Consider the following 21684-nt stretch of genomic DNA (forward strand, 5'->3'; position numbering starts at 1 on the left):
TAAATGGTGGCGACGCCCATGGTCTGTACATGTGTGACTGGTTTGTAGAGATACAACCATTATTCCATGACAAATTTCATCTGGATGTTTGTGGTGGCAGGAAAGGCGGTTCTTAGATCCTCCCCTGAGTGTTTAGGTTGGCTGCGCCTCTATGGCTCGCATACCACTCTCATGATCGGCAAACCACTTCATGAGCTAGTAACCTTTTTTGCCCCATGCATGGTGACACTGTCATTGGGAGAGACTCCACTGCAATTATGATTGCGATGTTGCACCACAGGATGAACAGGATCACTCAGAACACAAATACTGGCAACTATCCTTCCCCTCCAAAGGGCTTATACATCAGTAAAATGAATGAATCCGAACGAAGCCCTGAATGATTTGTTTAATTAAGACGTTTCAACCACCATTTTCTCAGTTGGAGAACCAGTCCTGAGTCCCGCATGTTGTAAGATTTTTGCTTCGGTGCTGTTACATAACATGGCTAAAATGAGACACGCTCACACTTCAGTTTAAAGGGATTATTTATAACTGACAGCCACAGGAATTCTGTTCTAATCTAACCCCTTCTGGAAATTCCACTTGAAATCGATAGACCTACCTTAAATATCTTGAATCTTTTTGATTGATTAACTATTCTCTGTGACTTGGTAGCTGAGATACAGGTAACTCATATTAACACATATTTGAGAATAATGCAGTGCAGTTAAATACTCACCCACCCCCAAACAAGTGTAAAATTCAACCAGAATATGGGTAATAATGAGTCATGAGTGGTAATCAAATCTGTGTCTGAAATTCGAGCAAGCAAACTTTGAACATAGCCGATGTTTCGCTATTCGTGTGCACATTCTGTACAAAAAAATAACAAAGGTTATTTGTCTGGGTGACCACTTTTTCCCAGTCTTGAACTCTTTTTTTGGACGTAAAAATACCTGAATTGTCTGGGATTTAGCTTTATTTCATGTTAACATTTACTTTCTACAGTCAGAATATTTTCTCTGCGCATACTGCGTTGTTTTGACACGTCTTTGCGTCCTGTCCTCTTTTTTTGCAAAGCAAAATATGGTCACCCTACTTAAACGAGCAGTGCAAACTTCAGAACAAGAAATAACTGCATGTTTTTTTTCTTGCTATAAGAAAATAATATGATATTTAAGTATAATGAGTTGTATTAAATTTGCTTCAATTCTGTCCACACCTCTACTCATTCACGCATGTGGTCCAGCGCACAATCGTTATTTCGGAGCTCTGAAGAAAGTCTGAATCCAACGGGAGTTGTGTTCGGAGTTGATTAGCCTTGCCTGGATTTACCTTGTTTTGTGAAATGATTTGACAGGGAGCATCCGCGTCTCTGACGGCAAACGGTGAGAATAATCATAAATCAACTGAAGGAAACTCGTATGTTTTCACAGCTGTATCATGTCCTGTGCTCAACATCGATCTTGAAATAACACGCTGTAGCTGTTATCAATGGAAACGCACAGGAAGATATTCAGTGATGTGTTCGGCGATATCAGGCCGCGGCCCAGCTAATTGGAAAAATATTAGGATTGTTAATGTCGACAGCGAGCTTTGCGTGTAACGTAGTAATAACATTATACACGGCTCTTTTCATAAACGTTTTTAAGTCGTTTGGCCTACGTGTGTCAATTTGACTGTTGTTCGAACGATAACTAGGCAATTACTCGAATCAAGAAAATGCGACACTCTGATTCACACAGGGACTTTGAATTGGTTATTATGGCAGTTAGCTAGTTAGCTATTGCAGTTCATATAACCCTTTAATATTCGGTCTCTTGTTCTTTAGTAGAGATTGTTTCCAAAATTAATTTAAACAGCTGGCATGATCGCAATCGGGGATGCGAATCACGTCACCTGGCTACCTTCATGTTACAATAATATAATGCTGTTATTTTAGTTAAAGATAATGTTTATTTTTAATTGTGTATATATAGCTTTTTGAAAAGGGGGCGAAATGTTTCAATGCTGTATCAGTAAGGTTAGCTTTTTAGTTTTGGTGTTAATATCTGTTGTTGTTGATGCAACAGTGTTACGCAGGTTTTGTAGGAGAAGAAAGGAAATCCTTTGATCTGCTTACCTTTAACTACACCTCCGTACTGTATAAGGATGATTTAAAGTATGACCTGTTAACACTGAAAAGCTTCTACCCTGTCAGATACTATTCCTACCCCTCTTAAACTCCTTATAACATCTGAGTAGATGAACATTTACTATTATTTCGTGCTTCGTTGTTGGTATGATCGTATTGAAGGTGATGTTGCTTTGGTTTATTAACATTTTGTTTGTTTAGCAGATACTTTTGTTCAAAGCAAGATACTTTTTTTTTTGAGAAAGCAGGATAAGCAATTGGGGGTTAAAAGAGCCGTTAATAAAATGCCATGTATTTCTGTCCTGTAAATGAATATATTAATTTTGAAGATCTCAACCCCGGCGGTTACATGAAAATATATGGAAATTGACTCATTCATTCTAAGCTTGTCCCTGCTCTGAGGCATGTTGTTCGTCAGTTTGAGTCTTAATGTCACATTCATAGTGCTGGAATTCCCCCCGAGCATTCACAAGTGATGTTTGTTTTGTTTTGTTTGACTGGCTCTTACGCTGCTTAACCTTATTAATTGCAAGATGTATTTTCTTTATAATATAAGCTGCTAGACTCAAACTGTCATATTTATAGAGACTTTCTGTATATAGACTAGACTCTGTCATGTGTATAGAGACATTTTTAAAGTTGTCATGAGATGAATATACCTGTAGAGTGTGTGAAATGGCATGGAAAGCTCAACATTCAGCGCCATTGTCATCATTCATCAATCCCAGTTGAAAAATTTTACATTGCATCCTGAAAAGCCATGTAGAGGAGAAAGGACATCAGTGTGGGGGTGCAGGGGGGTGTGAATCCCGGCTTGCGTGGTCTTCCGATGTTGCCTCTGTTCACTGGTTTCCTTTTGCAGTTCATAGGCATGGAGATACATTATTTGGCATTTAAACTGTCTATAGTTGAATATATGGACTGGCCTTCTGTCCAGCCTCTACCCCTGCTGTGTGCCCCCCCCCCCGAGTCCCTGTACTGTGTAAGTTGTCTTAGGATACATGGAAGGGTCTGCTTCTTAGTTACCAGTGTCAGCACATTAGTTGAAGGTCCTATATTGGAATAACATATCAGAAGATCAAGAATAAACATGTAATGCACTAATCATGTGAAGGTCTCTCTAGACTACAGATTATTGTTTGATGTTCCCTTGAACACAGAAAGCAGTGAGTTTGGGACTGTGTGTTTATATTATAAGTGTTTTATGTCAGTGGCTAAATGATTTGCCAAACCACAGCTGTCTTAATGGCTATATTTTTTTAATACTTTTGAACCTAGAACTTGATTTCTCTGGTTTTGTTACTTGTGACTTCACCCAATCACTTGAGAGTAATGAGATGAAAAAACAAACACTATGCATTACCCAGAGTGTACATAGTTGTAAAATGTGATTTTTGTTGTTGTTGGTGTTATTGTGTTAATGACCAGAGAGGAGGGCTTACTGGATCTGTTTCCTCAGTTCCTCACACTTTTAATGCTTCTGGTAAACCCCACCACACATAGCAGGTATTCGGTGAAGGCATTCTTGTAAGTGTGCTGTGTCAAGGTGTTTCCTTAATGCGATACTAACACTTGGTTGAACAGGGTCTGCTTATTTGATAAATATTTGCCGAGAGCTTTTCGCTAGCTGCACTCTCATTAGTGGAGCCTTCTGCATGTGGTTTTATTGGTTGTTTGCACAGCAGTATTTTTTTTTTTACGATTTACCGGCATTCCCCCCCCCATCCCCCATTTGTGTATTATACATTTCTGCATTGTCAGTCTTAATTTATTAACGCCCAAATAAGATGACTTATCGATGCTCTGTATTAGTTCTGTTTTAGCATTAGTTGTATTTTGGCACCAACACAAAGATTACATGCAACAAAAATCAAGGCTCGACCAGTTTGTTTAAATCGGTTCTCAAACAGAGAAATCATATATTAGAAATCCATAATTTTTTAAATGACTGCCTGTACATTTATGATTGCTGTGGTGTATTTTGTGTGGATGCTCTGGACAGGATGCACTAAACTCAAACACATACCCTGGCTGTTTTACTCTACCTCAACTAAACCTTTGGTTAAGTATTCAGTCTCCCAACCTAATGTATCGACTGTTTCTTTTTTAAATGTTATAGGTAAACCTTGCTTATTAAGCATTTGTCACTTTTCTCTATGCTGCAGGTGTGTGGTGCAGTCCTGCTCAGCCATGGACACCTGTGCGCGCATTCGAGGAGTCCCATTAAAGACCCGTGCGGCCATTAGGAAGGAGGTCAGGCCTGCTGCATGATTCATATGTGACTATTATCACTCATAACTGTATTAAGGACAGTTAAAATGTACAGTACCAGCCAAAAGTCTGGACACACCTACTGAAAACCATTCGCTTTTCAACAAGATGGTGACACTAAGCACTCCTCAAGGTTACGTGGTATTATATTGTGATCAAGGAAAGAGAAGCTGCAGCAGATGACCTGGCCCTCACAATCCTCTAACCTAAACCCTATAGAGCTGGTTTGGGATCAGTTAGATCAAAGAGTAACGGCAAGGCAGCCAACATTCACCCAGAACTTGTGGAAACCCCTTCAGGACTGTTGGAGAGGCATTCTGCAGTAGGTGGCTACATCTGGAAGCTGGTTGAGAGAATGCCAAGAGTCTGCAGTGCTGCCATTGAAGCAAAAGGGGGTTGTTTTGAAGAATCTAAAGTTATAGAAGCTTTTGAGATGTTTAGCACTTCTCTTGGTCATTGCGGTATTTGATATATACAGTATTTCTTCACTGCCTCGAATCCATGTCAGATGAGGTTAATCACATAGGCAAAATAGAGACAGATGCATAAATTGCAGGCATGTGAGACTCTTGACTGGTACTGTAGGGTTACATCTACATGATGAGCTGAAATTTAGAAGCTTTTGAAATGTATGTACATAACTCCTGGATCCACCCTTCTTGGATATTATACACAATTAATATAGATCTTGCTAAAAACAGTTCACTCAAAAATTATTGTATTTCCGTGTGGTATGTGTACCATGTTATAACATTTAAAGCATTATCTTACCTTGCAATCTGGGACCTCAACAAAAATGAAAAGTAAATTTCCAGTTTACTTCTGATTTGTATTTATATCTTTAACATGCATTGCTGAAGGTTTTCTCTCCAACGCCACAAAAACACGTACTGTTGCTTAGGCAACCCCACCAAAAAATAAACTAGACACTATTGGCTGTTTAATATAAATGTAACGGTATAGTTGAAATGATCGAATTTCCGTGGTGTTTACATTTAATAGCAATCTGTTGTTTTAGGGGTGTAAATCGTAAGCTTCGGCATGATGCAATTCGATTTCGGTTTTGCAAGGCAGCATTTCGATATCTGGCTTTATTTAAAATGTTACTGAGAGGTAATTCAAATCAGTAATGTTTTCAACGCAGTGAAATAAAAGCTTATTTTAGTGGAATTTATATAGATTCAAAAAAAGGTTAATTTGTCATTTTAACAACAGAATATGGTGGGGAAATTATTCTAAGTGGTTTAACAATGTATGAAACAAAAAAAGTTTCAGAAATGAAATGTCTGCACAAGACACATGCTGTGTTGTATTTATACTTTAACAAAAAAAACACAATTTCTGGATATGTATTGGTTAAACATAGGAACACGGGTGTACTAAATTACATAAAATATAGTGTAGTGCATTGGTCTGTACTCTCTACTAAGGTGAGTCTATAGGTTGCTTTGTGTGAGAGATTTTTCCATGCTTTTTTTTGGTGGCGTTTCAGCCTATCTTCATAGTTTAATGATATGAATCGATATTTCTTAAACGCATCGATAAAATCGTATCCTGGTTTTAACAGTTGATACATGGATTGGAATTCAATTGTTACACCCCTAATGTTCTTGATGAGCTTATTAACAAGTTTTATCAGTGTTGAGTACGTTGAGTTTTGTATTTATTTCCCTTTAAAGATATTTTCTAATCGTGTGTGGTATATTTTGCACACATCCGAATTGTATCACAGGATGGGAACATTTTAAGCTATTCAGTGCGGGACCATGTTTCATGGATCTTTTGCTTAGCCAGATAACTTGTTGGATTTAAGGTGGTCTGGGATAAATGTAAGTGAACAAAGCTAAAGTCCGTTTAACTCAGACTGCAGTGTTAAATCTGACAAGTTTTCCTGTTAAGCAAGAAATCCAGCTTTGTGAAACAGGCCTCAGGTCTCGTACTCTGTGTTGTGACATAATGAAGAATGTGTGAATGGGCAGAATCTCCCCTTGGCTCCTCTATCCAGGCCATCCGAGATGGGTCCGTCCCTCTGCTGAAGAGCCTGCTGAAAAGTCGGAAGGAGCTTAGCGGTGTCAGTGTGGGCCTGCACTCTGGAGATCTGCCGTGGTTGACTGAGGTGCGTGTCAATGTCAAGTGCCTTGTGGACACAGCAGTTTGCCGGGAGTTTCACGTTCTGCATTCTATTGGAAGCGATATAAGTATTTGGCGTCGGTACACTTTAATTGAGGAGGCACAAATACTTGGTAATAATTCCGTTTATTGTGTTCATTACTTGTTCTGGTACCACTTTACAATAAGGCTCCCTTTTGCCACTTGTAAATGGTAGTAACTCATTAATAAAAAGAAAACTGTGTTATAACTTGTTTAAAATTGTCTATTAATAATTTACAAAGTGTTACAACCTAATTAATAACCAGATTATAAACCATTCATAAACGCTTTATATAGGTAGCCTAAAGTGGCATACTTGTTCCTTTAGTAGTTCATTCTATAGTTTCCTCAGTACTTCAGTACTGTTCCTAAAGTAGTTTACAAAGATTTACAGAATTAACCGATATAATACCTACTTAGGATAACACATGTCAGCATTCATTATTGATGAATAAACATGAGATCAGTATTTAATGTGTTAATCATTACTTGTTCTTTGAGGAGTACCTTCAATAGTTCACAAAGATGAGTTAATCTATGTAGTAACAAATTTAGTAATTGCTTGAGATAAAACATGTGTCACGATTCATTAATGATGAACGAATGTGAGATCAGTGTGTAACTAAGACATAGTTTGTGGTTAATACATAAGTTATAGCATGACATATACTACATTATTTATGCCCCCTCAAGTAAAATGTTACCTTGCAGTTAAATCCATTTTTTTTCTTCCGTAGGAATAAGTAATGAACACAATACACTGAGTTCATCAGTTTATTGGAACTTAATTAGAACAGGGCAAATGCAGTGCTTAGTCCAGAGCAAATGCAGTGCTTAGTCCAGAGCAAATGCAGTGCTTAGTCCAGCTAAATCTTTCCGTAAAATTTTCCAGAAAGGTAATCTTTTTCAATAGTGCTCTAATTGATGGAAAAGGTTGATATACCAGTTAGCTCAGTTCTTCGTAACAGTGTCATTGCTGGGTATTGTCAACACTTACATAACCGAAAATGCCCTGGGCTGCCTGCTTGGTCAAATTCACAAGGTGACAGGCCACAAGCCTGTGGCGTCGCTTGTAGGAATGGAAATCTGTTTCTGGTTTTCACCACAGCTTGATAGATGCATGTTTCTCCGTGCTGGTATACGGGTTCTGACCTTTTCGTTACTATAGCACTCATACCGAAAGTCTTGCTTTGACCTGTTTTCTCAGCGAAAGTGGTAACTGAGACTCACGAACCACAATACTTCAGCAACCTCCGCAATCTACCTTTCCTGACCCCCCCCCCCCCCCCCACTACCCTTCAGTGATGCTGCTACTTCTTGTCAGCCTGCCTTGTCTTTTATTACATTTGCACATTCTTTAATTACACTACTACGCCCATTTGCACTACACTGCAGAGACGCACAGAATCAAGCACAGTTTTGAATACTTTTTTTATTTATATTCTGTTTACTGTATTATATTGAGTTGATTTTCTACATTTATTTATTGTATTTGTATTAATGTCTAGCATCATGGGGGCCAAGAGAAACCCTATTTCAACACTCTGTGTACCACATGGATGTGTTGACATCAAAGAATGTTAGTCGTGAAGGCCATCGCACTGTACACAACTAATGTTTATTCCATGTGGTAACCGCAGTGTAGGTGTAGGTCAAAGGCGCCTTCAACTTAAGTTCAACTCAAGTTATTCCATATAAGGTGAAATAGTGCACTCCTGACCGTAATAAACTGATATGTGCAAGAGCGGAATCGAATATGTGTGCATTCATACGTATAATGTATGTTTTGTTATCCATGAATGTTTCGCCAAATACTGAAAGGTTCTTCTGTATCCTTTAAGATTCACAGTTTGCTCAGTAGTCTGAATGATGGTTTTCAATTAATCTTTTCTTCGACTTTCAGATCCATTTTGTAGGTTTACCTAGTCATTCTGACGTAGAGGACTTGCTGTCCCAGGTAAGAAGGTCCTTGCTCTATATTGTAATGTGATGCCTTTTATCCTGAGAAACATCAGTTCTATAAGGAGCTAGAATGACATCTTGTCAAAACTGCAGGGATATTTTTGAAAACTTTCAATCATTTTTTTTATGTCAGTAATTTAAATTTCCTAAATAATCGATCTATGTTAACCTGTTATATATGTTGTTAACAGGCTCTGCCGGCTGTCCCTGTTGACGTTTTGGAGTTGCTTAGATCACTACGTACCCAGAGTCTGAAGGATGAAGAGGTGTTGCTCCTCGAAGATACTAGGAAACTTCTGGAAAATAAGGGCAGTGTTTCTCAGGTGGGCCACAGAAGGACGTTCAGCCAACGCCAGTCAGTTCCCACCTTTATGTTTCTTTTCTTCTTTTTTTGTCTTACATACTTTGTCTGGTTCTGTAGCAGCATGATCTGCTCCAGTGACTGACAGTTTTGGCTGTGGTAAGGCAGTGGCAGTAAGTCATGCTGTGTCCTTAATCGTCAGCTTAATGAATCACTCAGATTACCGACGTAATACCTTCTTAAACACATAATCATAAATAAAAGTCCTAAAATTCCAGAACTTAAGAGGTAGTATTCGCATATACTGTACTTCCTATTGTTCCAGCGTCATGATTATTAGTTACGACTGAGCTTTTCATTTAAAAGTGATTTATTGTTCTTGCAAGAACAGAGACACTTAACGTCACCTTGCTGATGAAATGTCATCTGGGATCTGATCCCTTACCAGTGTCACCCCCATAGCTGTTAAATCCAGTGTACTTGAGTAGTACAATCGCTCATCATTTAGCAACCATTCACAAACGGTAATAAAAATATTAATTTTTCGACCAGTGTTTGCTATTATGACCACATTTTGTATGCCTGACGATGAGCAGTGAGTGTGACCTTTAAATTGGAATGTTCAAAATGTTAAAAATGTTCACTCATGAAGGATAAAAGGAACTGAGTATGGAAGGCTGTAATTAAGTAAAGATGTAAGCACAGATCACTTCCACTGGGTAGCCATTTTTCTCAAGGACCTAGTCTTTGGAAAAGAATTAGGTCACTAAACGAGTGGTTGTATTAAATCGCGAGCAGTTCTGAAGCAGTTCTTCAGAGTTTTCATCCTTTGCGCATTTCCCTTTTGTTTATTTTCCTGTGCTGCTTGCTTACGGAGTTGCATTTCTTTTGCCTGTTCTGTGGTCCCAGGCTACATGTTCAAAGGCCATCTGCGTGTTTCGGCACTGCCGGAATCCGCAGAGCATTGTGGGAACCATGTCAACCCTGCTGACGCGGTACATGGCGGGGATGAAGTATGCGCTCGAACTGCAGTGTCTGCAGAAGGGAGTGTCTGACGGCTGTCCACTCGAGGACGATGACACTAACCAGTCCGTCTCCTCCATCGAAGATGACTTTGTCACCGCGTTCGAGCACCTGGAGGAAGAAGAGGTGGCTGACAACTTGTGTAAGTAGTGGAGAGGAGTACCTGAAACGTAACAGTCGCTACCAACCCTTCACTGTTTATTGCACTGGAAATATTACATTGCAAGTGTTCATATTTTCCTTTAATTTGTATGGTAAGATAAAAGATTAACTTAATTAGAAGCCTTTTTGGAATTTCTGAGCAAATTAATAACATGAAAAAGGCCCCAGTAACCATTTAAAAAATATAATTTGTTATTTCTGTTCTAGTAATGTATGGTATTTTGGCAGAGAATTTTGCAGTGATAAGACGATAAGTTTACATTTTATCATAAGTTTTTGGCCTATTTGATTGTTGTGAAGATAGTTCCATCAGAAATCCCCCACGGGCCAGTATTACAAAGGTGGATTTTTGTGTTAGCGAGATAAGTTTGGGCTGAATGTAACTGAGTGAAAAAGTCCACCTTAAATCAGATAAGTTATCTAGCTAACCAGTAAATCTTGTTTTTCATACAGACCCCAGATTTTCCAAACTTTGTTGTCCTGTAGATATCATTCAAAATTGCCGTCAGTTGACACGGATGGCCTATGATGACTTTTTTCATGTTTTAATATTTATTAAAACCTGAATTGTGTATTCAGACCCTTCAATATGACACTCAATGAGGAAGGTTCTGGCTGATACTGAAAGATAGAAAATGCATTTATTAATATGTTACTGTAATCGGCCGATACAATAGGTGCATTTCAAAATTAAACTTGTATGCAATCTATTTATTTTGATCATGTAAAAAATGTATGACAAGAATTCTTTAATTAGGCTACTGGTACAGTAACATGCATAAAGTACTTTTCTACCTTGTTTGTACATCTTGTTTTAAGCGTTTTTGAGGCATTTTCAGACAATTTGAATATCTTCCAATCGAGGATATGCAAGTGGCAAATGCTTAAAATACCCAACAATTTTTGACCCACTGCCAACAGCGCCACTTACACTTCCTAAAGACAGCAGCCCCTCGTGTATCACAAGCTGTAGCGAGTGCGCGAAACAGCCCAAGCTCACAACTAAAAATTTTTTCTTATTACTCATGTTCTTGCACAGTTGCGTGTACTATTTTTTAGTGGGATTTTCCGTTAAATGCTATCGCCACCTCTCAAAACAATTTTTAGAAAGATTGCTAATCACGTTGCTACCTGTTGCTGTTAAAAGCATAAAATACTCCCAGATTGACACCCTCTTATCTGATGTTCTTACGCTCCCCCTACTGCGAAGGGTTTGCGCATGACATCACAGCAGGCGGAAGTCACTGCGTTCACACCCACTGAGTGGCAGCGTTAGCATTCGGCTTCAATGCCACAAAAAAACATCCCAAAAATTCCCAAAATAGTGAAGAGCTGTTGTACAATTGATTGTATAAATTTATTTAGAAGAAACAGGAGTCTTACAGACTACCAAAAGTTAAGTAAGTAAGTATGGTAAAAACCCAATCCGTCTAATAGGTCTGGATCGATAACGATACTGATCCGAATATCAGATCAGTACACCTCTTATTACACTGTTTAAAATGATCGAACAAAGTACTGAATCAATGGGTCTGAATACTTATATAAATGTAAGATTTTCGTTTTTCATAAAATTGAAATAATTACAAAAATTTGTTTTCATTTCTGTCATTTCTGACATTTTGGGGGTGTTGTGTCATTTGATGGCAAATAATTCAGTAATTTCAGATCAGGCTGTCAGGGCCGTTCAATTCACATTTTGAAGTTAGCTTACAGCACGTTTCGAAGAAATGGAGGAGTGCTTGCATTATGTGGTAGTTTTAAAAGTTTTTTTTATTCGAGTTTTCTTTGCCTTGGAACTGCCTATCAGAAGTTGAAATTGCCTGATATCACTGCTAGATGGCAGTGGAAGATTTATTTTCATTCGTTTAGCTGCACGTCATGTTCCGTAACGCCGTTATACAGCTCTGGTCAAAATGTCCTTTTTACTTACTGAGATTTATACATCGAGATTGATAATCACTGAAGAAGTACTTGTTGTTTGAAGACCATTAACAGAATTTTATTTAATTTTATAGCTTTTCATAACCAACGGAACCAGCGTGATGTGGGCTCGCAGACGGTCCCGTCCCACTCTAAGGACTTGTCAGGCTCCCGCTTGATTATTAGCTCGTTTTCCAAGAAGCCTTCGGTAAAGAAATCCTCTTTCCCTGAAACTCTGTCAAGTTCTGGACCGGCATGGAACCCAGGGGAAGGGAGCCAATGGGATTTCTACACACCCGGTTGTCTGACAAAAGCATCCGTTACTGCTGCATCTGCCACAGAGTCAGATGAGTCTGACTGCTCAAGCCCAAGTCCGATAATCTTCTTGGATGAAGTTAGCTACCAGAAAAGTTTAAAAGCAAAGCTTGACATTCCTAAAATCCCTGTTTTCAAAGATGGGGTTGAAGACTCTGATTCAGAAGTGAGTGAGTTTTTTGATAGTTTTGACCAATTTGATGATCTGGACCAAGCTCTTGAGAGCAGCTCCAAGTTCCTCAAGGAGCCAGCAGCTGCCAGCCAAACACAGAGAAACATATACGCAGAGGACTCCAAATGTATGTCTCGAGGCTTCTCTTCAAAAGCAATGAACCCCCATCGATTTGACCACCCAACTCTTCCTGCCAACATAAAGAAACCTACTCCACTCAAGCCAGGATCACTTTGTGGTTCCCACTCAGATATTCCTGATTCTCCACGACCAGTGAGGACTATAACTGATGAAACTGGGGTGCTCTTCAGTCCAGTTCGATCTTCAGCATTTAGTCCTCTGGGAGAAGGCAGCACCTTAGAGTATTTTTGGAAGCCAGATGGAGATGGAGAATTGCGCAAACCTCAGGATCTCTGCACTCTCTATAAAACATACTCAGATTTTGCCAATAATATGTCAACGGAAATTCTCAGATCGGTTTGTGGATATTCGACTCCTGTTGATATGAACGTCAACAAGAACTTGAGCTGTGTATGCCATAAAGAATTCAAAAACAGCAGCGGACACCTCATGAAATTGTCTGATATTCAGGAGACAGTCACCATATCAAAATCTCAGAAATCACAAACACTGAAGGAAGGCATACAGAAATTTGCTACCGATCTTGTCGAAATGAGCCTTGGGAGTGCCTTCAGAGATCTGCAGAAAGGGGTATCTTCTTGTACAACTACACTTTGTCATTTAGCTGCAAGATTGACTTCTTCAGTGTTTCAAATGGCTTTTCATGAGATAGGTATGAGGCATGCATTTGTTTTAAAAGAACGTGCTATTAATGGTTTAGCAAGCTTCCTAGTCAAGGAAGCAGTATCAGGTGCTCTCAAGGAGTTTCACTTTGTAAAAAAGCAGATTTTCAACAACACAGTTGCCAGGTTTGCTGCAGAACTGGCAGAGGAATTGGTGTTTGAAGGTATAATGGAAGTCTGTCAGTTTTCACATCCTTCTACACCTTTGACACCAAGTGATTGGTCCTTCGAACAGGAGGAGGAAGTAGTTTCTTCTTATGCCTCAGACCTCTCTGAGTCTGTGCTCCAGGAAGCATTCATAGAGTTATCTCAGGCTGACGTGACCTTCACTACCCAGGCAGCCATAAGTGTCTCGCTTGACAATATCCGTTATGTCAGCTCAGATGATGCTGCAGAAACCACAAAGACCTGTAATGCTACCTCTCATTATCTAGGATCGACAACTGAGGTACTAGAATCAACAGAAAATGACTGCACTGTGAGAAGAGCTTTATTCTGCATGTCTGGGATTGCCAGTTGTGTTCCAGTGCCTGTGGCTGGGAAAGCAATCTCCCAATTTCAGGGCCCAGTAGATACTTGTCAGTACAAGTCCAGTATTTGCCAAACATCACAAACTAGTCCTAAAAAAAGCAGTTGTTTGGAAGGAAGACTGGTGACATCTGTCTCTGAGATATCCACAGCAACTCAAACTGACTTAGTTCCCGTTGCCTCTCAAAGTGTTTACAATGAGACAGGCACCACTGAACCAGTGGTGAGTATAGGCTCCCATGAAACTGTCTCTGGAAACCAGATTTCTAATAAGTCTAATTTGCAGAACTATTCTGGAAACATGGCTGATATGATTGTGAGTGAAGCTTATGAACTCATGACTGCTTCCAAAGTGAAGAAATCAGAGAACGGTGCTGACAAAACCATTGGAAACCAGATACCTTCTTCATATCAGTTGATGCCTCAAAATTTGGTCAATGAAAATGTTACCAGTTCCACCACAAAGCATCCAGCCATCAAAGGAACTTCACATTTTTCCATACCCACCGAGGCTGATTTTTTTCTGATGAACAAAAAAGACAGGACAGATCAGCATGGAATGCACTTAAGACTGCAGGACTCCATGAGCCATTGCTTTGGATTTTATGATAAATATAACAAGCCTAAAAGCACAGGTTGTCAAAAAAGGGTAGATGGTTTTGATCACCCACCTCCATCATCCCTGATACCGAATTCTGGGTCCAGAGGAATGTGTAGAGACACTTATGGATCAGACCTTAGGAACATAGGTCAGGTCACCGAGACAGCTTCTGAAATGCGATCCTCATTGATGAAGGATACTTTAGAGGTGCCAAGTTTTGAGGCACCTAATCGAAGTGGCAAGAAGATGTCAGCCGAAGAGATTCCATGTACATCTGGGAGGAAAACGCATGGAGTGCCAGGCACTCCACCATCAACTCCACAGCTGCCCCTTCCAGGCTCACGGGAGAAACATTTCAAACAGTTTTCCAAAAAATTAAAAGGCAAGCTTGCCAAGGAATTTTCTCCTGCCACACCTCCATCCACCCCACATTATCAGCCTGCCCTAGGCCTCGTTGAAGCTAACACTGATTCTGAGAAAGCCGACTTCTTGCTGAAGCTTATGAGGTCTCTTTCCGAAGAGGCTGAGAATAATGAAGATAGAGAGGATCGGCAGTATGATATTTCCCGTATAGGAACACAGGCTGGAGCTCAGGCAGATCAATATGTACCAGTAGAAACTGACAATAAAGTGGTAGAAAAGGGAGCTTTTCATTATGCAGAGCGTTTAGCATGTCACATTGTTTCTATGGCTACTGAGATGGACACTCTGGCACTGCCACATGGCTGGAAGTCTGAAGATAAGCCATGCACAGAGAACCATACCTTACATAGTGCCAAGTTCTCAGAGCAGACTCTCAGTTCTTTATGGACTTATGCTGGGGAAATTGCAGGAGAGGTCATCAGTGACGTCAAGAAGATGATTAGTTCTAGTCAGTATAGACGTAAAACCATCATGAGTAACAAGGATGTGGTTGCTGACAGTCGGCAGAATCAACCCCTTAGTTGCAAAAGTAACAGATTTGGGAGTCTAGCCAACCATTTTCAAAGTGATTCCATGGTCCAAGGTCCTAACTTTCAAGTTAGTGGGTCAAGTGGGCTATCGTCTAAGTGTCCTAGCTGTGAGAGTGTAACTGATGAATACAGTGGGTACATCATCAAAGTTTTAAAAAAAGAAGGCGGCAGCAGGGAGCTTATTTTAGATCAGTATGCCAGCCGCCTTGCTTACCGCTCCATTAAGTCAGGTCTAGCACATGCAGCCAAGAAGATCAAGCAAAGGTCGAACCTGAAGCTTCACCCTAGCAGGAGGCCACATTGTGATGGAACCCATGAAGTCTGGAGGGGTTTAATGTCAGAGGCGTCTTCTGTGGATGATAACAGGAAAGCATCGTCCTCTGATGAGGCTGCCCGATGTACTTGTCAGAACCCAGAAGACTTGAACAGGAAAGAGTACCTGGAACTTGTAAACTTTGCGGAGTCTTTGGCATATGACATCACATGTGATGTCACAAGAAAGCTCCGAATGTCATCGGTTCGACTACCGAAATCTCTGACCGATTCCTGTCTATACAAAAAGTCCAAACTGGATGATGTGACAGACAGCCCTATGAAGACTCATTTTTCATGTTCCTTACTGCCTTTTAAAGAGAAGACCAAACAATATCATAGCACTGGCAGCTTAAATGACCGGAACTACAGTGACAGTGTCATGCAAGTAATAGAACACTATGCTAGGAAAATAGTTGATGACACCTTGGAGATTACACTAGCATCAGCTATGCCACAGGATTCTGAAGACAGAGGACTACTGGACCAAAATTCATATGCAGAGAAGCTGACAAAAACAGCACTGAGCTCTGCACTGGCTGACCAGGCATGTCGGTACTGCGCTGTCAGGAAGCGTTCGTTGTGTAGAAATGCTAGCAGACAACATTTCCAGGACAGCCTCAGCAGACAGAGGCAGGATTTTGAGGCTGTGGCAGGCACCGGCTACAAAGGGCCTCGGGTGTGTGGCCTTGAAATTCCAAAAATTCACATTGACTTGGAGAAGAGGGCTGCGTATGCAGAGGAGGTGGTGTCATCAGCTATTGAGAAAGCCAAGAGGGAACTGAGCAGCGCTAGCCTGAACGCAGATAGCGGGATTGGGCACGATGGCGCAAGCTTTGCGGAGAGCCTCACCACAGAGATCATGACCTCAGCAATTTCCAACGTCTGCCAAACCATAAACCTTAGGTAACGTACCACTTGTTAGTGACAAATTCACTGCGTCAGGTCATATTAAGTTACACAATGATGGTGATTCTCTTAGGTGATGAAACTTAAAATTAGATATTTGCATCACAAACATACTATGTGTAAACCTTTCTTTGGCTAATGAATAATTGTATACATTTTCGATGTATTATTACAGCCAAACATAGGCAAGGCTACAGCACAGACACAAACTAGTACCAACGCTATAGCTAGTTTCTTCTTGCATTGTGCTCCGCCCTGTGTTCTAGTAGCCCAGGGAAAGAGGGGATGCACACTTTGGAGTCTGCTGCTAGCCAACAGCTTTGTCTAAGCGTGGGTGATGACAGTATTGGCAGCTGGTCCAACCTCAGCTTCGAGGAGGAGCATCCGGATGAGAGCAGCAGCTTCCTGCACCTGAGTGACAGGTGAAGGAGAGTGAGAGTCATATGATGATCTATGAATGTGGAATTACACCTCTGTAGGTCAAAATTCTAATACACCCTCTACTGAGTTGAAATGACCAGGAATTATAAATGAAGCATTTCACAGAGCTTTAGCTAGAATTTGCCCTGTAGGACTGGACCAGTTTGTTCCAGGCTGTGAACATGAAGCCCTTGTGCCCTCTTGTCTCCTCTGGTAGTAATGGGAACAGCAGTAGCTGGAGCAGTCTTGGGTTGGAAGGAGAGATTTATGAGGAACATCTGTCCTTCTCCCCCTCAGACAGGTTGGTCCACTCAGGAGTCTTCCGAAACATATTTTGTAAATTGAGTAATGATGATAATGGTATTAGTAATAACATTGCATGATCTCAGAGCTTTGAACGCCAAGAACTGATATGGTGTCCTTTGACTTCTACGCGTATCTGTCAAAAATAGCCGAGGAACACAGCACTTCTTTGTTAGCCCTTACTTTGCGGTCATACAAAAGGAATTGGTTAATGGAATTTCTCTGTGTGGGCATAGGAAATGCTAGGGAGGGGAGGATTTGGGGGTGGGGTAGTTGTTCATTCATTCCACTAGCGTCTTGTGAAGCATTGGTTCTGGAAACTTCTTGTCTGTGCTGCGAGTGAGCAATGAGGGGATGCCTCTTGCCCTGCCTCTCAAACAACTTCCAGACGTTATTTGAGCTTTTAAAATGACTTAATCATTATTATAGGTAATTCTTTACATCATAAATCTGGTCACTAACTTCACCAGGAAAGTAAATTCAAAAGTGACACAGTAATTGTTTGGTTAATGCCGTAAGGGACAGTTGTTTGCCTTGAGCTGTGTCACCAGGAATTACATTCTTGCTTTTACTGGCAGTTAACTTCAAGGGGTTGCTTTAGATCAGTGACTCTAGACTGGTTCAGCCTAAGGACCTGCATTTTCCTTGGTCATTAATACAAGACCTTTTTTTTAAAAAAAAAAAAAAATGTTGGACCATATATTTTTATTCACACACTCCCCTACTCATCAGTTCAGAAACAGGTCTTTAGAGAGACTTTAGAGAATATCTGTGATATGGGATGTAATTTTTCGCTTGTTAAGTCATGATGTTTGAGTTACGTGACAATACTGTTTCTGGGGCCAACCCGTGTACTAGCCAGTATGCCGCAGTGTTGTGTGCCTCAGTGATTAATTAAAATGGAAAACAACAATAAAAATACTAAAGAATTGGTTGTAAACCAAACAGTCATTTTTCACTTTTTTTTTTTTGCTTTGCATGAGGGGTGCAGCAGAGAACTAAATTCATGGTTCACTACAAACCTCAGTTTCGGGTTCATAACTCAGTACAGCACATGCTTATTTTTACATCGTAAAAAAAAATGTATACAATTTACAAATTGAATATATAACATCATAACAATCATAATGAACTAAATCCCATGTTCTCTACTGCCAAGTAAGATCACTTGTCTGTAGCTGAATTCATTTAAATGCCACATTTCTGCTTTGCTCTAGTCATTGAGACTCACATGATGTTTCAAATGAGTTAGCACGTTAGATGTGTTTCTAGCAACATTCTCAAGTTCGGTACGACAACGCTGACCGACATTTCTCGTCTTATCAACCAGTGTCTCTCCAGTGTTGGTGTAACCTATTGGGAAACCAAAATGTTCCCAAACTTCCAGTTATGACGGGATATAACCAAGAACAGCTGTAATGAACTCACAGCCACAATTAATAATGTTTTGAATAGTTAACATCTACTTGTGAATTTAGGTTCTATGTCAAGCAATGTGTTCACCATGAGTACTGAACCAAAAACCTACCTAGGGAGTGCCTATGTACTGATGATTTCTCCTGGGAGGACAGTTATACTTTTTAATTAAAGGAATTTAGCCCCAATTCCCCCCTATTATGACACCGTTCTGTAGAATGCAGTTTTGGTGAATAATGTTACCAGTTCCATCATGATTTGTTTGGCCCCAGAAACAGTGTTACGCCATGCATTACATCAGACTTAAGCAGATAATTGCCCTCAACATACTTCAAAAAAGTTTAAAAACAAATTACGTGAAGTTCTCATCCAGCTCAGAGTGCAGCACCAACGTACCGGGAGATGTGATGTGTGTCTGCCTTCACCTGATCACCTTTGACATGTTTAGTTTTCAGTTTCCTCATGAACGCCCCCTCCTCTTTCCCCCCAACTTACTTTAATTATACATCTTCCCCTCTCCTACAGTGACAGCACAGAGGATAAGGAAACTGAAGCGAAGGCGGAATTGGATGGTAATGATTCGCTCAGAAACCACTGACCCCCTTTTGACATGCGCTATGGGATGGAACTTGACAGTGTTTAGGCCATCTGAGCCTCAACGGTGGTTTGATTTGGACCTTGTAGCCACTTGTAACTGCTTGCCGTCGTATCCTTTCAATGGGTCCACATGGTGGGGTTTTCTTTACCCCCACTGTTGCCCCCCCCCCAGGGGCTGTAAGATTACCTTTCAGCGAGTCCCCAGCTGATTCCACTTTCCATAGCACAGGGAACATGGGAAGCGTGGCTGCTTTGTTGATTCTGGAATGGGTATGGCTGTCATTAGGCCAGTGTTGGCGGTAGAGTAATCACATGATCACGTGAGCGTTGGGTCTGGCAGGGGGACCGCATGCCGAGAGGGGCCTGCTAGTGGTCAACGTGGATGTAGGTGAGCCAGTCCTGGACTCGCAAGTCAGGGCTATGCTACAGTGGATTGCCGCCTCCCAAACTGGCCTACCAGCTGTGCAACTGGAGTTGCAGCAGGTTAGTGTGCCTATTCAAGTGTGTAGTGACCCACAAGGCTAATAAGTAGGCAAGTATCCATGAATACTGTAAGATGATACAAACCTTTCCACAGTGTTGGGTTTTAGATAAATACCGATACAGTCAATCCCACTATAGCGTGACTGTCATATTGCTGAGAAACCTCACTTTCGCTAGAATCATTTGCTAAAATAGACACATCAAATAGGAAAAATATGGTTGGGGGAATACGGCTCTAAAACTTAGCAACGTACACCAAACAAAATGAATTAAATAAAAACAGTGATACCAGTGGTCAACAATGTAATTGATATGCATTTTAAATAAGAAATAATTGCATTACGACAGATTTGTGGCGTGATATCACACGTTATAGCAGGACTGGCTGTACATCGGATTAGTACACACTTGTATACTTGTGATAGATTTCCCATTGACGCCCTTGTTATGGAGTCCATACTATTCAAAAAGGAGTCGTACCATGGTTTACCTCATGAGAACCATGTGTGTCTGCCTCTCCCTCGTTTAGCTTCCTGCCGTGCTCCAGAGGGTCCTGGAGAGGGAGTGGAAGGTCGGGGAGCTCCTGCAGGTGCTCATCAGGTACTGTGATGAGCTGGCGTCCGAGGCAGATACAGAGTCCAGCGGGGAGAGCTGTGAGAGCAAGCCATTCTTCCAATGGCTGATGGAGAATGCCTAGGTCTGCACCCTGCCCCCCCCCCCCCAAGACAGCCATCGCTGCTGGAGTCCCCAGGATCATGAAATCTAACCGGCATACGCAGTGAAGTGCAGTGTACTTGCCAAAAGTAGATGCCTAGTCAGTGGAATGTGTCTGTTGTCTCGTGTGCTGCTTTTGCCCCAGATGTATCTATCAACACTGGGGAGCGGGGGAGGGGACACGACATTCACCCCTGGCGGTGTGTGAACATGCACGCATGGGTGCATCTCGTATGCCATGGCTGACAGCGCTTTTCCTAGCTCCTCACCTCACGATCGTTCGCCGTGTGTTTTTCTCGATGTTCCCGTGCATATGCCCATAGATATGCAGCCGTTCGTGGCCATCTCTGCATTACGTGACGTGGTCGCACCCATTCCTCGTGTTAAGAAGATTAGGAATAGTCTGTCCCAGTAATAAAGAAGAAAGTGTTCTGTATTTATCAAGGAATCCCAGAGCTTCAGGGAAGACCGTGCCAGTGTAATTTCTCTTATAATGTCTGAGGTCGTTTCTACTTGACAGCCCAAGAAAAAGCTATAGCTTGTATTAATAGATTAGCTGCAGTAATTTTAATATTATAAAGAAAGTGACCCACATAATATTATTCTTGTAGCTAAATGCCGGATGTTTGTTTTTCCTTATAAAATCTTATGCCCACACTTATAAAAACCGTGCCTAAGAGATTTTTCAGAACTGTTTATTTTGATTCTCATAAAAGTAGCGTTTTCTACACTTGCTATGTGCAAAAAGTGTAACGTATTATATTCACACAGTATGTATATAAAGTATAGATGTAATTATGGACAATGGAAGTATATTCCCTATCCCTAATTGTTAATTTATCTTAACTGGAAGTAAAAAGAATTACATTTTATATGTGTGTGTGTGTGTATTTTATAGATATATATATGTATGTATAGTGTATGCACGCATATATACATATGTGTGTATACATTTATATAATATACACACACACACATACAGTATATATGAAGTGTTTCCCTTCAGGTCTTTATTTAAAAGGAAAATGGGCAAGTTGAACATGGTATAATGAGAATATCGTTAGGAAGGTTTCGTGAAAGTTGACACAGCTTTGTGAAATACTGGACAATTTTGCTGATTTGAGGACTGACCACATTTGGCTTAACTGCCTTTATAATGGAGCTAAATTTGCATTTTAGATGACAAGTACTTGATTTGGTCCTTACAGTAACACAATGATTGCTGAAGTATTTCTACTGTGCATGGAAG

General features: G+C 40.6%; 1 protein-coding gene across 2 annotated transcripts; it reads left to right on the forward strand.

Moving 5' to 3' along the window:
* The first annotated feature begins 1273 nt into the window (after positions 1 to 1273).
* akap11 (A kinase (PRKA) anchor protein 11) lies at positions 1274 to 21076 on the forward strand. 2 transcript variants are annotated; one of them, XM_049006453.1, is made up of 12 exons: positions 1274 to 1370; positions 4282 to 4369; positions 6393 to 6503; positions 8442 to 8495; positions 8692 to 8823; positions 9711 to 9966; positions 12005 to 16499; positions 16769 to 16924; positions 17140 to 17223; positions 19167 to 19213; positions 19579 to 19721; positions 20251 to 21076. In XM_049006453.1, the coding sequence occupies exons 2-12, from the start codon at positions 4307 to 4309 to the stop codon at positions 20416 to 20418; spliced, it is 5709 nt and encodes a 1902-aa protein (XP_048862410.1). In that variant the 5' UTR covers positions 1274 to 1370; positions 4282 to 4306; the 3' UTR covers positions 20419 to 21076. The 2 variants fall into 2 exon arrangements, with proteins under 2 accessions (XP_048862410.1, XP_048862411.1); XM_049006454.1 differs by having other exon boundaries at positions 16772 to 16924.
* Positions 21077 to 21684: the final 608 nt, after the last annotated feature.

Source organism: Brienomyrus brachyistius, chromosome 1 (genome assembly GCF_023856365.1).
Source record: "Brienomyrus brachyistius isolate T26 chromosome 1, BBRACH_0.4, whole genome shotgun sequence".
NCBI classification, from domain to species: domain Eukaryota; kingdom Metazoa; phylum Chordata; class Actinopteri; order Osteoglossiformes; family Mormyridae; genus Brienomyrus; species Brienomyrus brachyistius.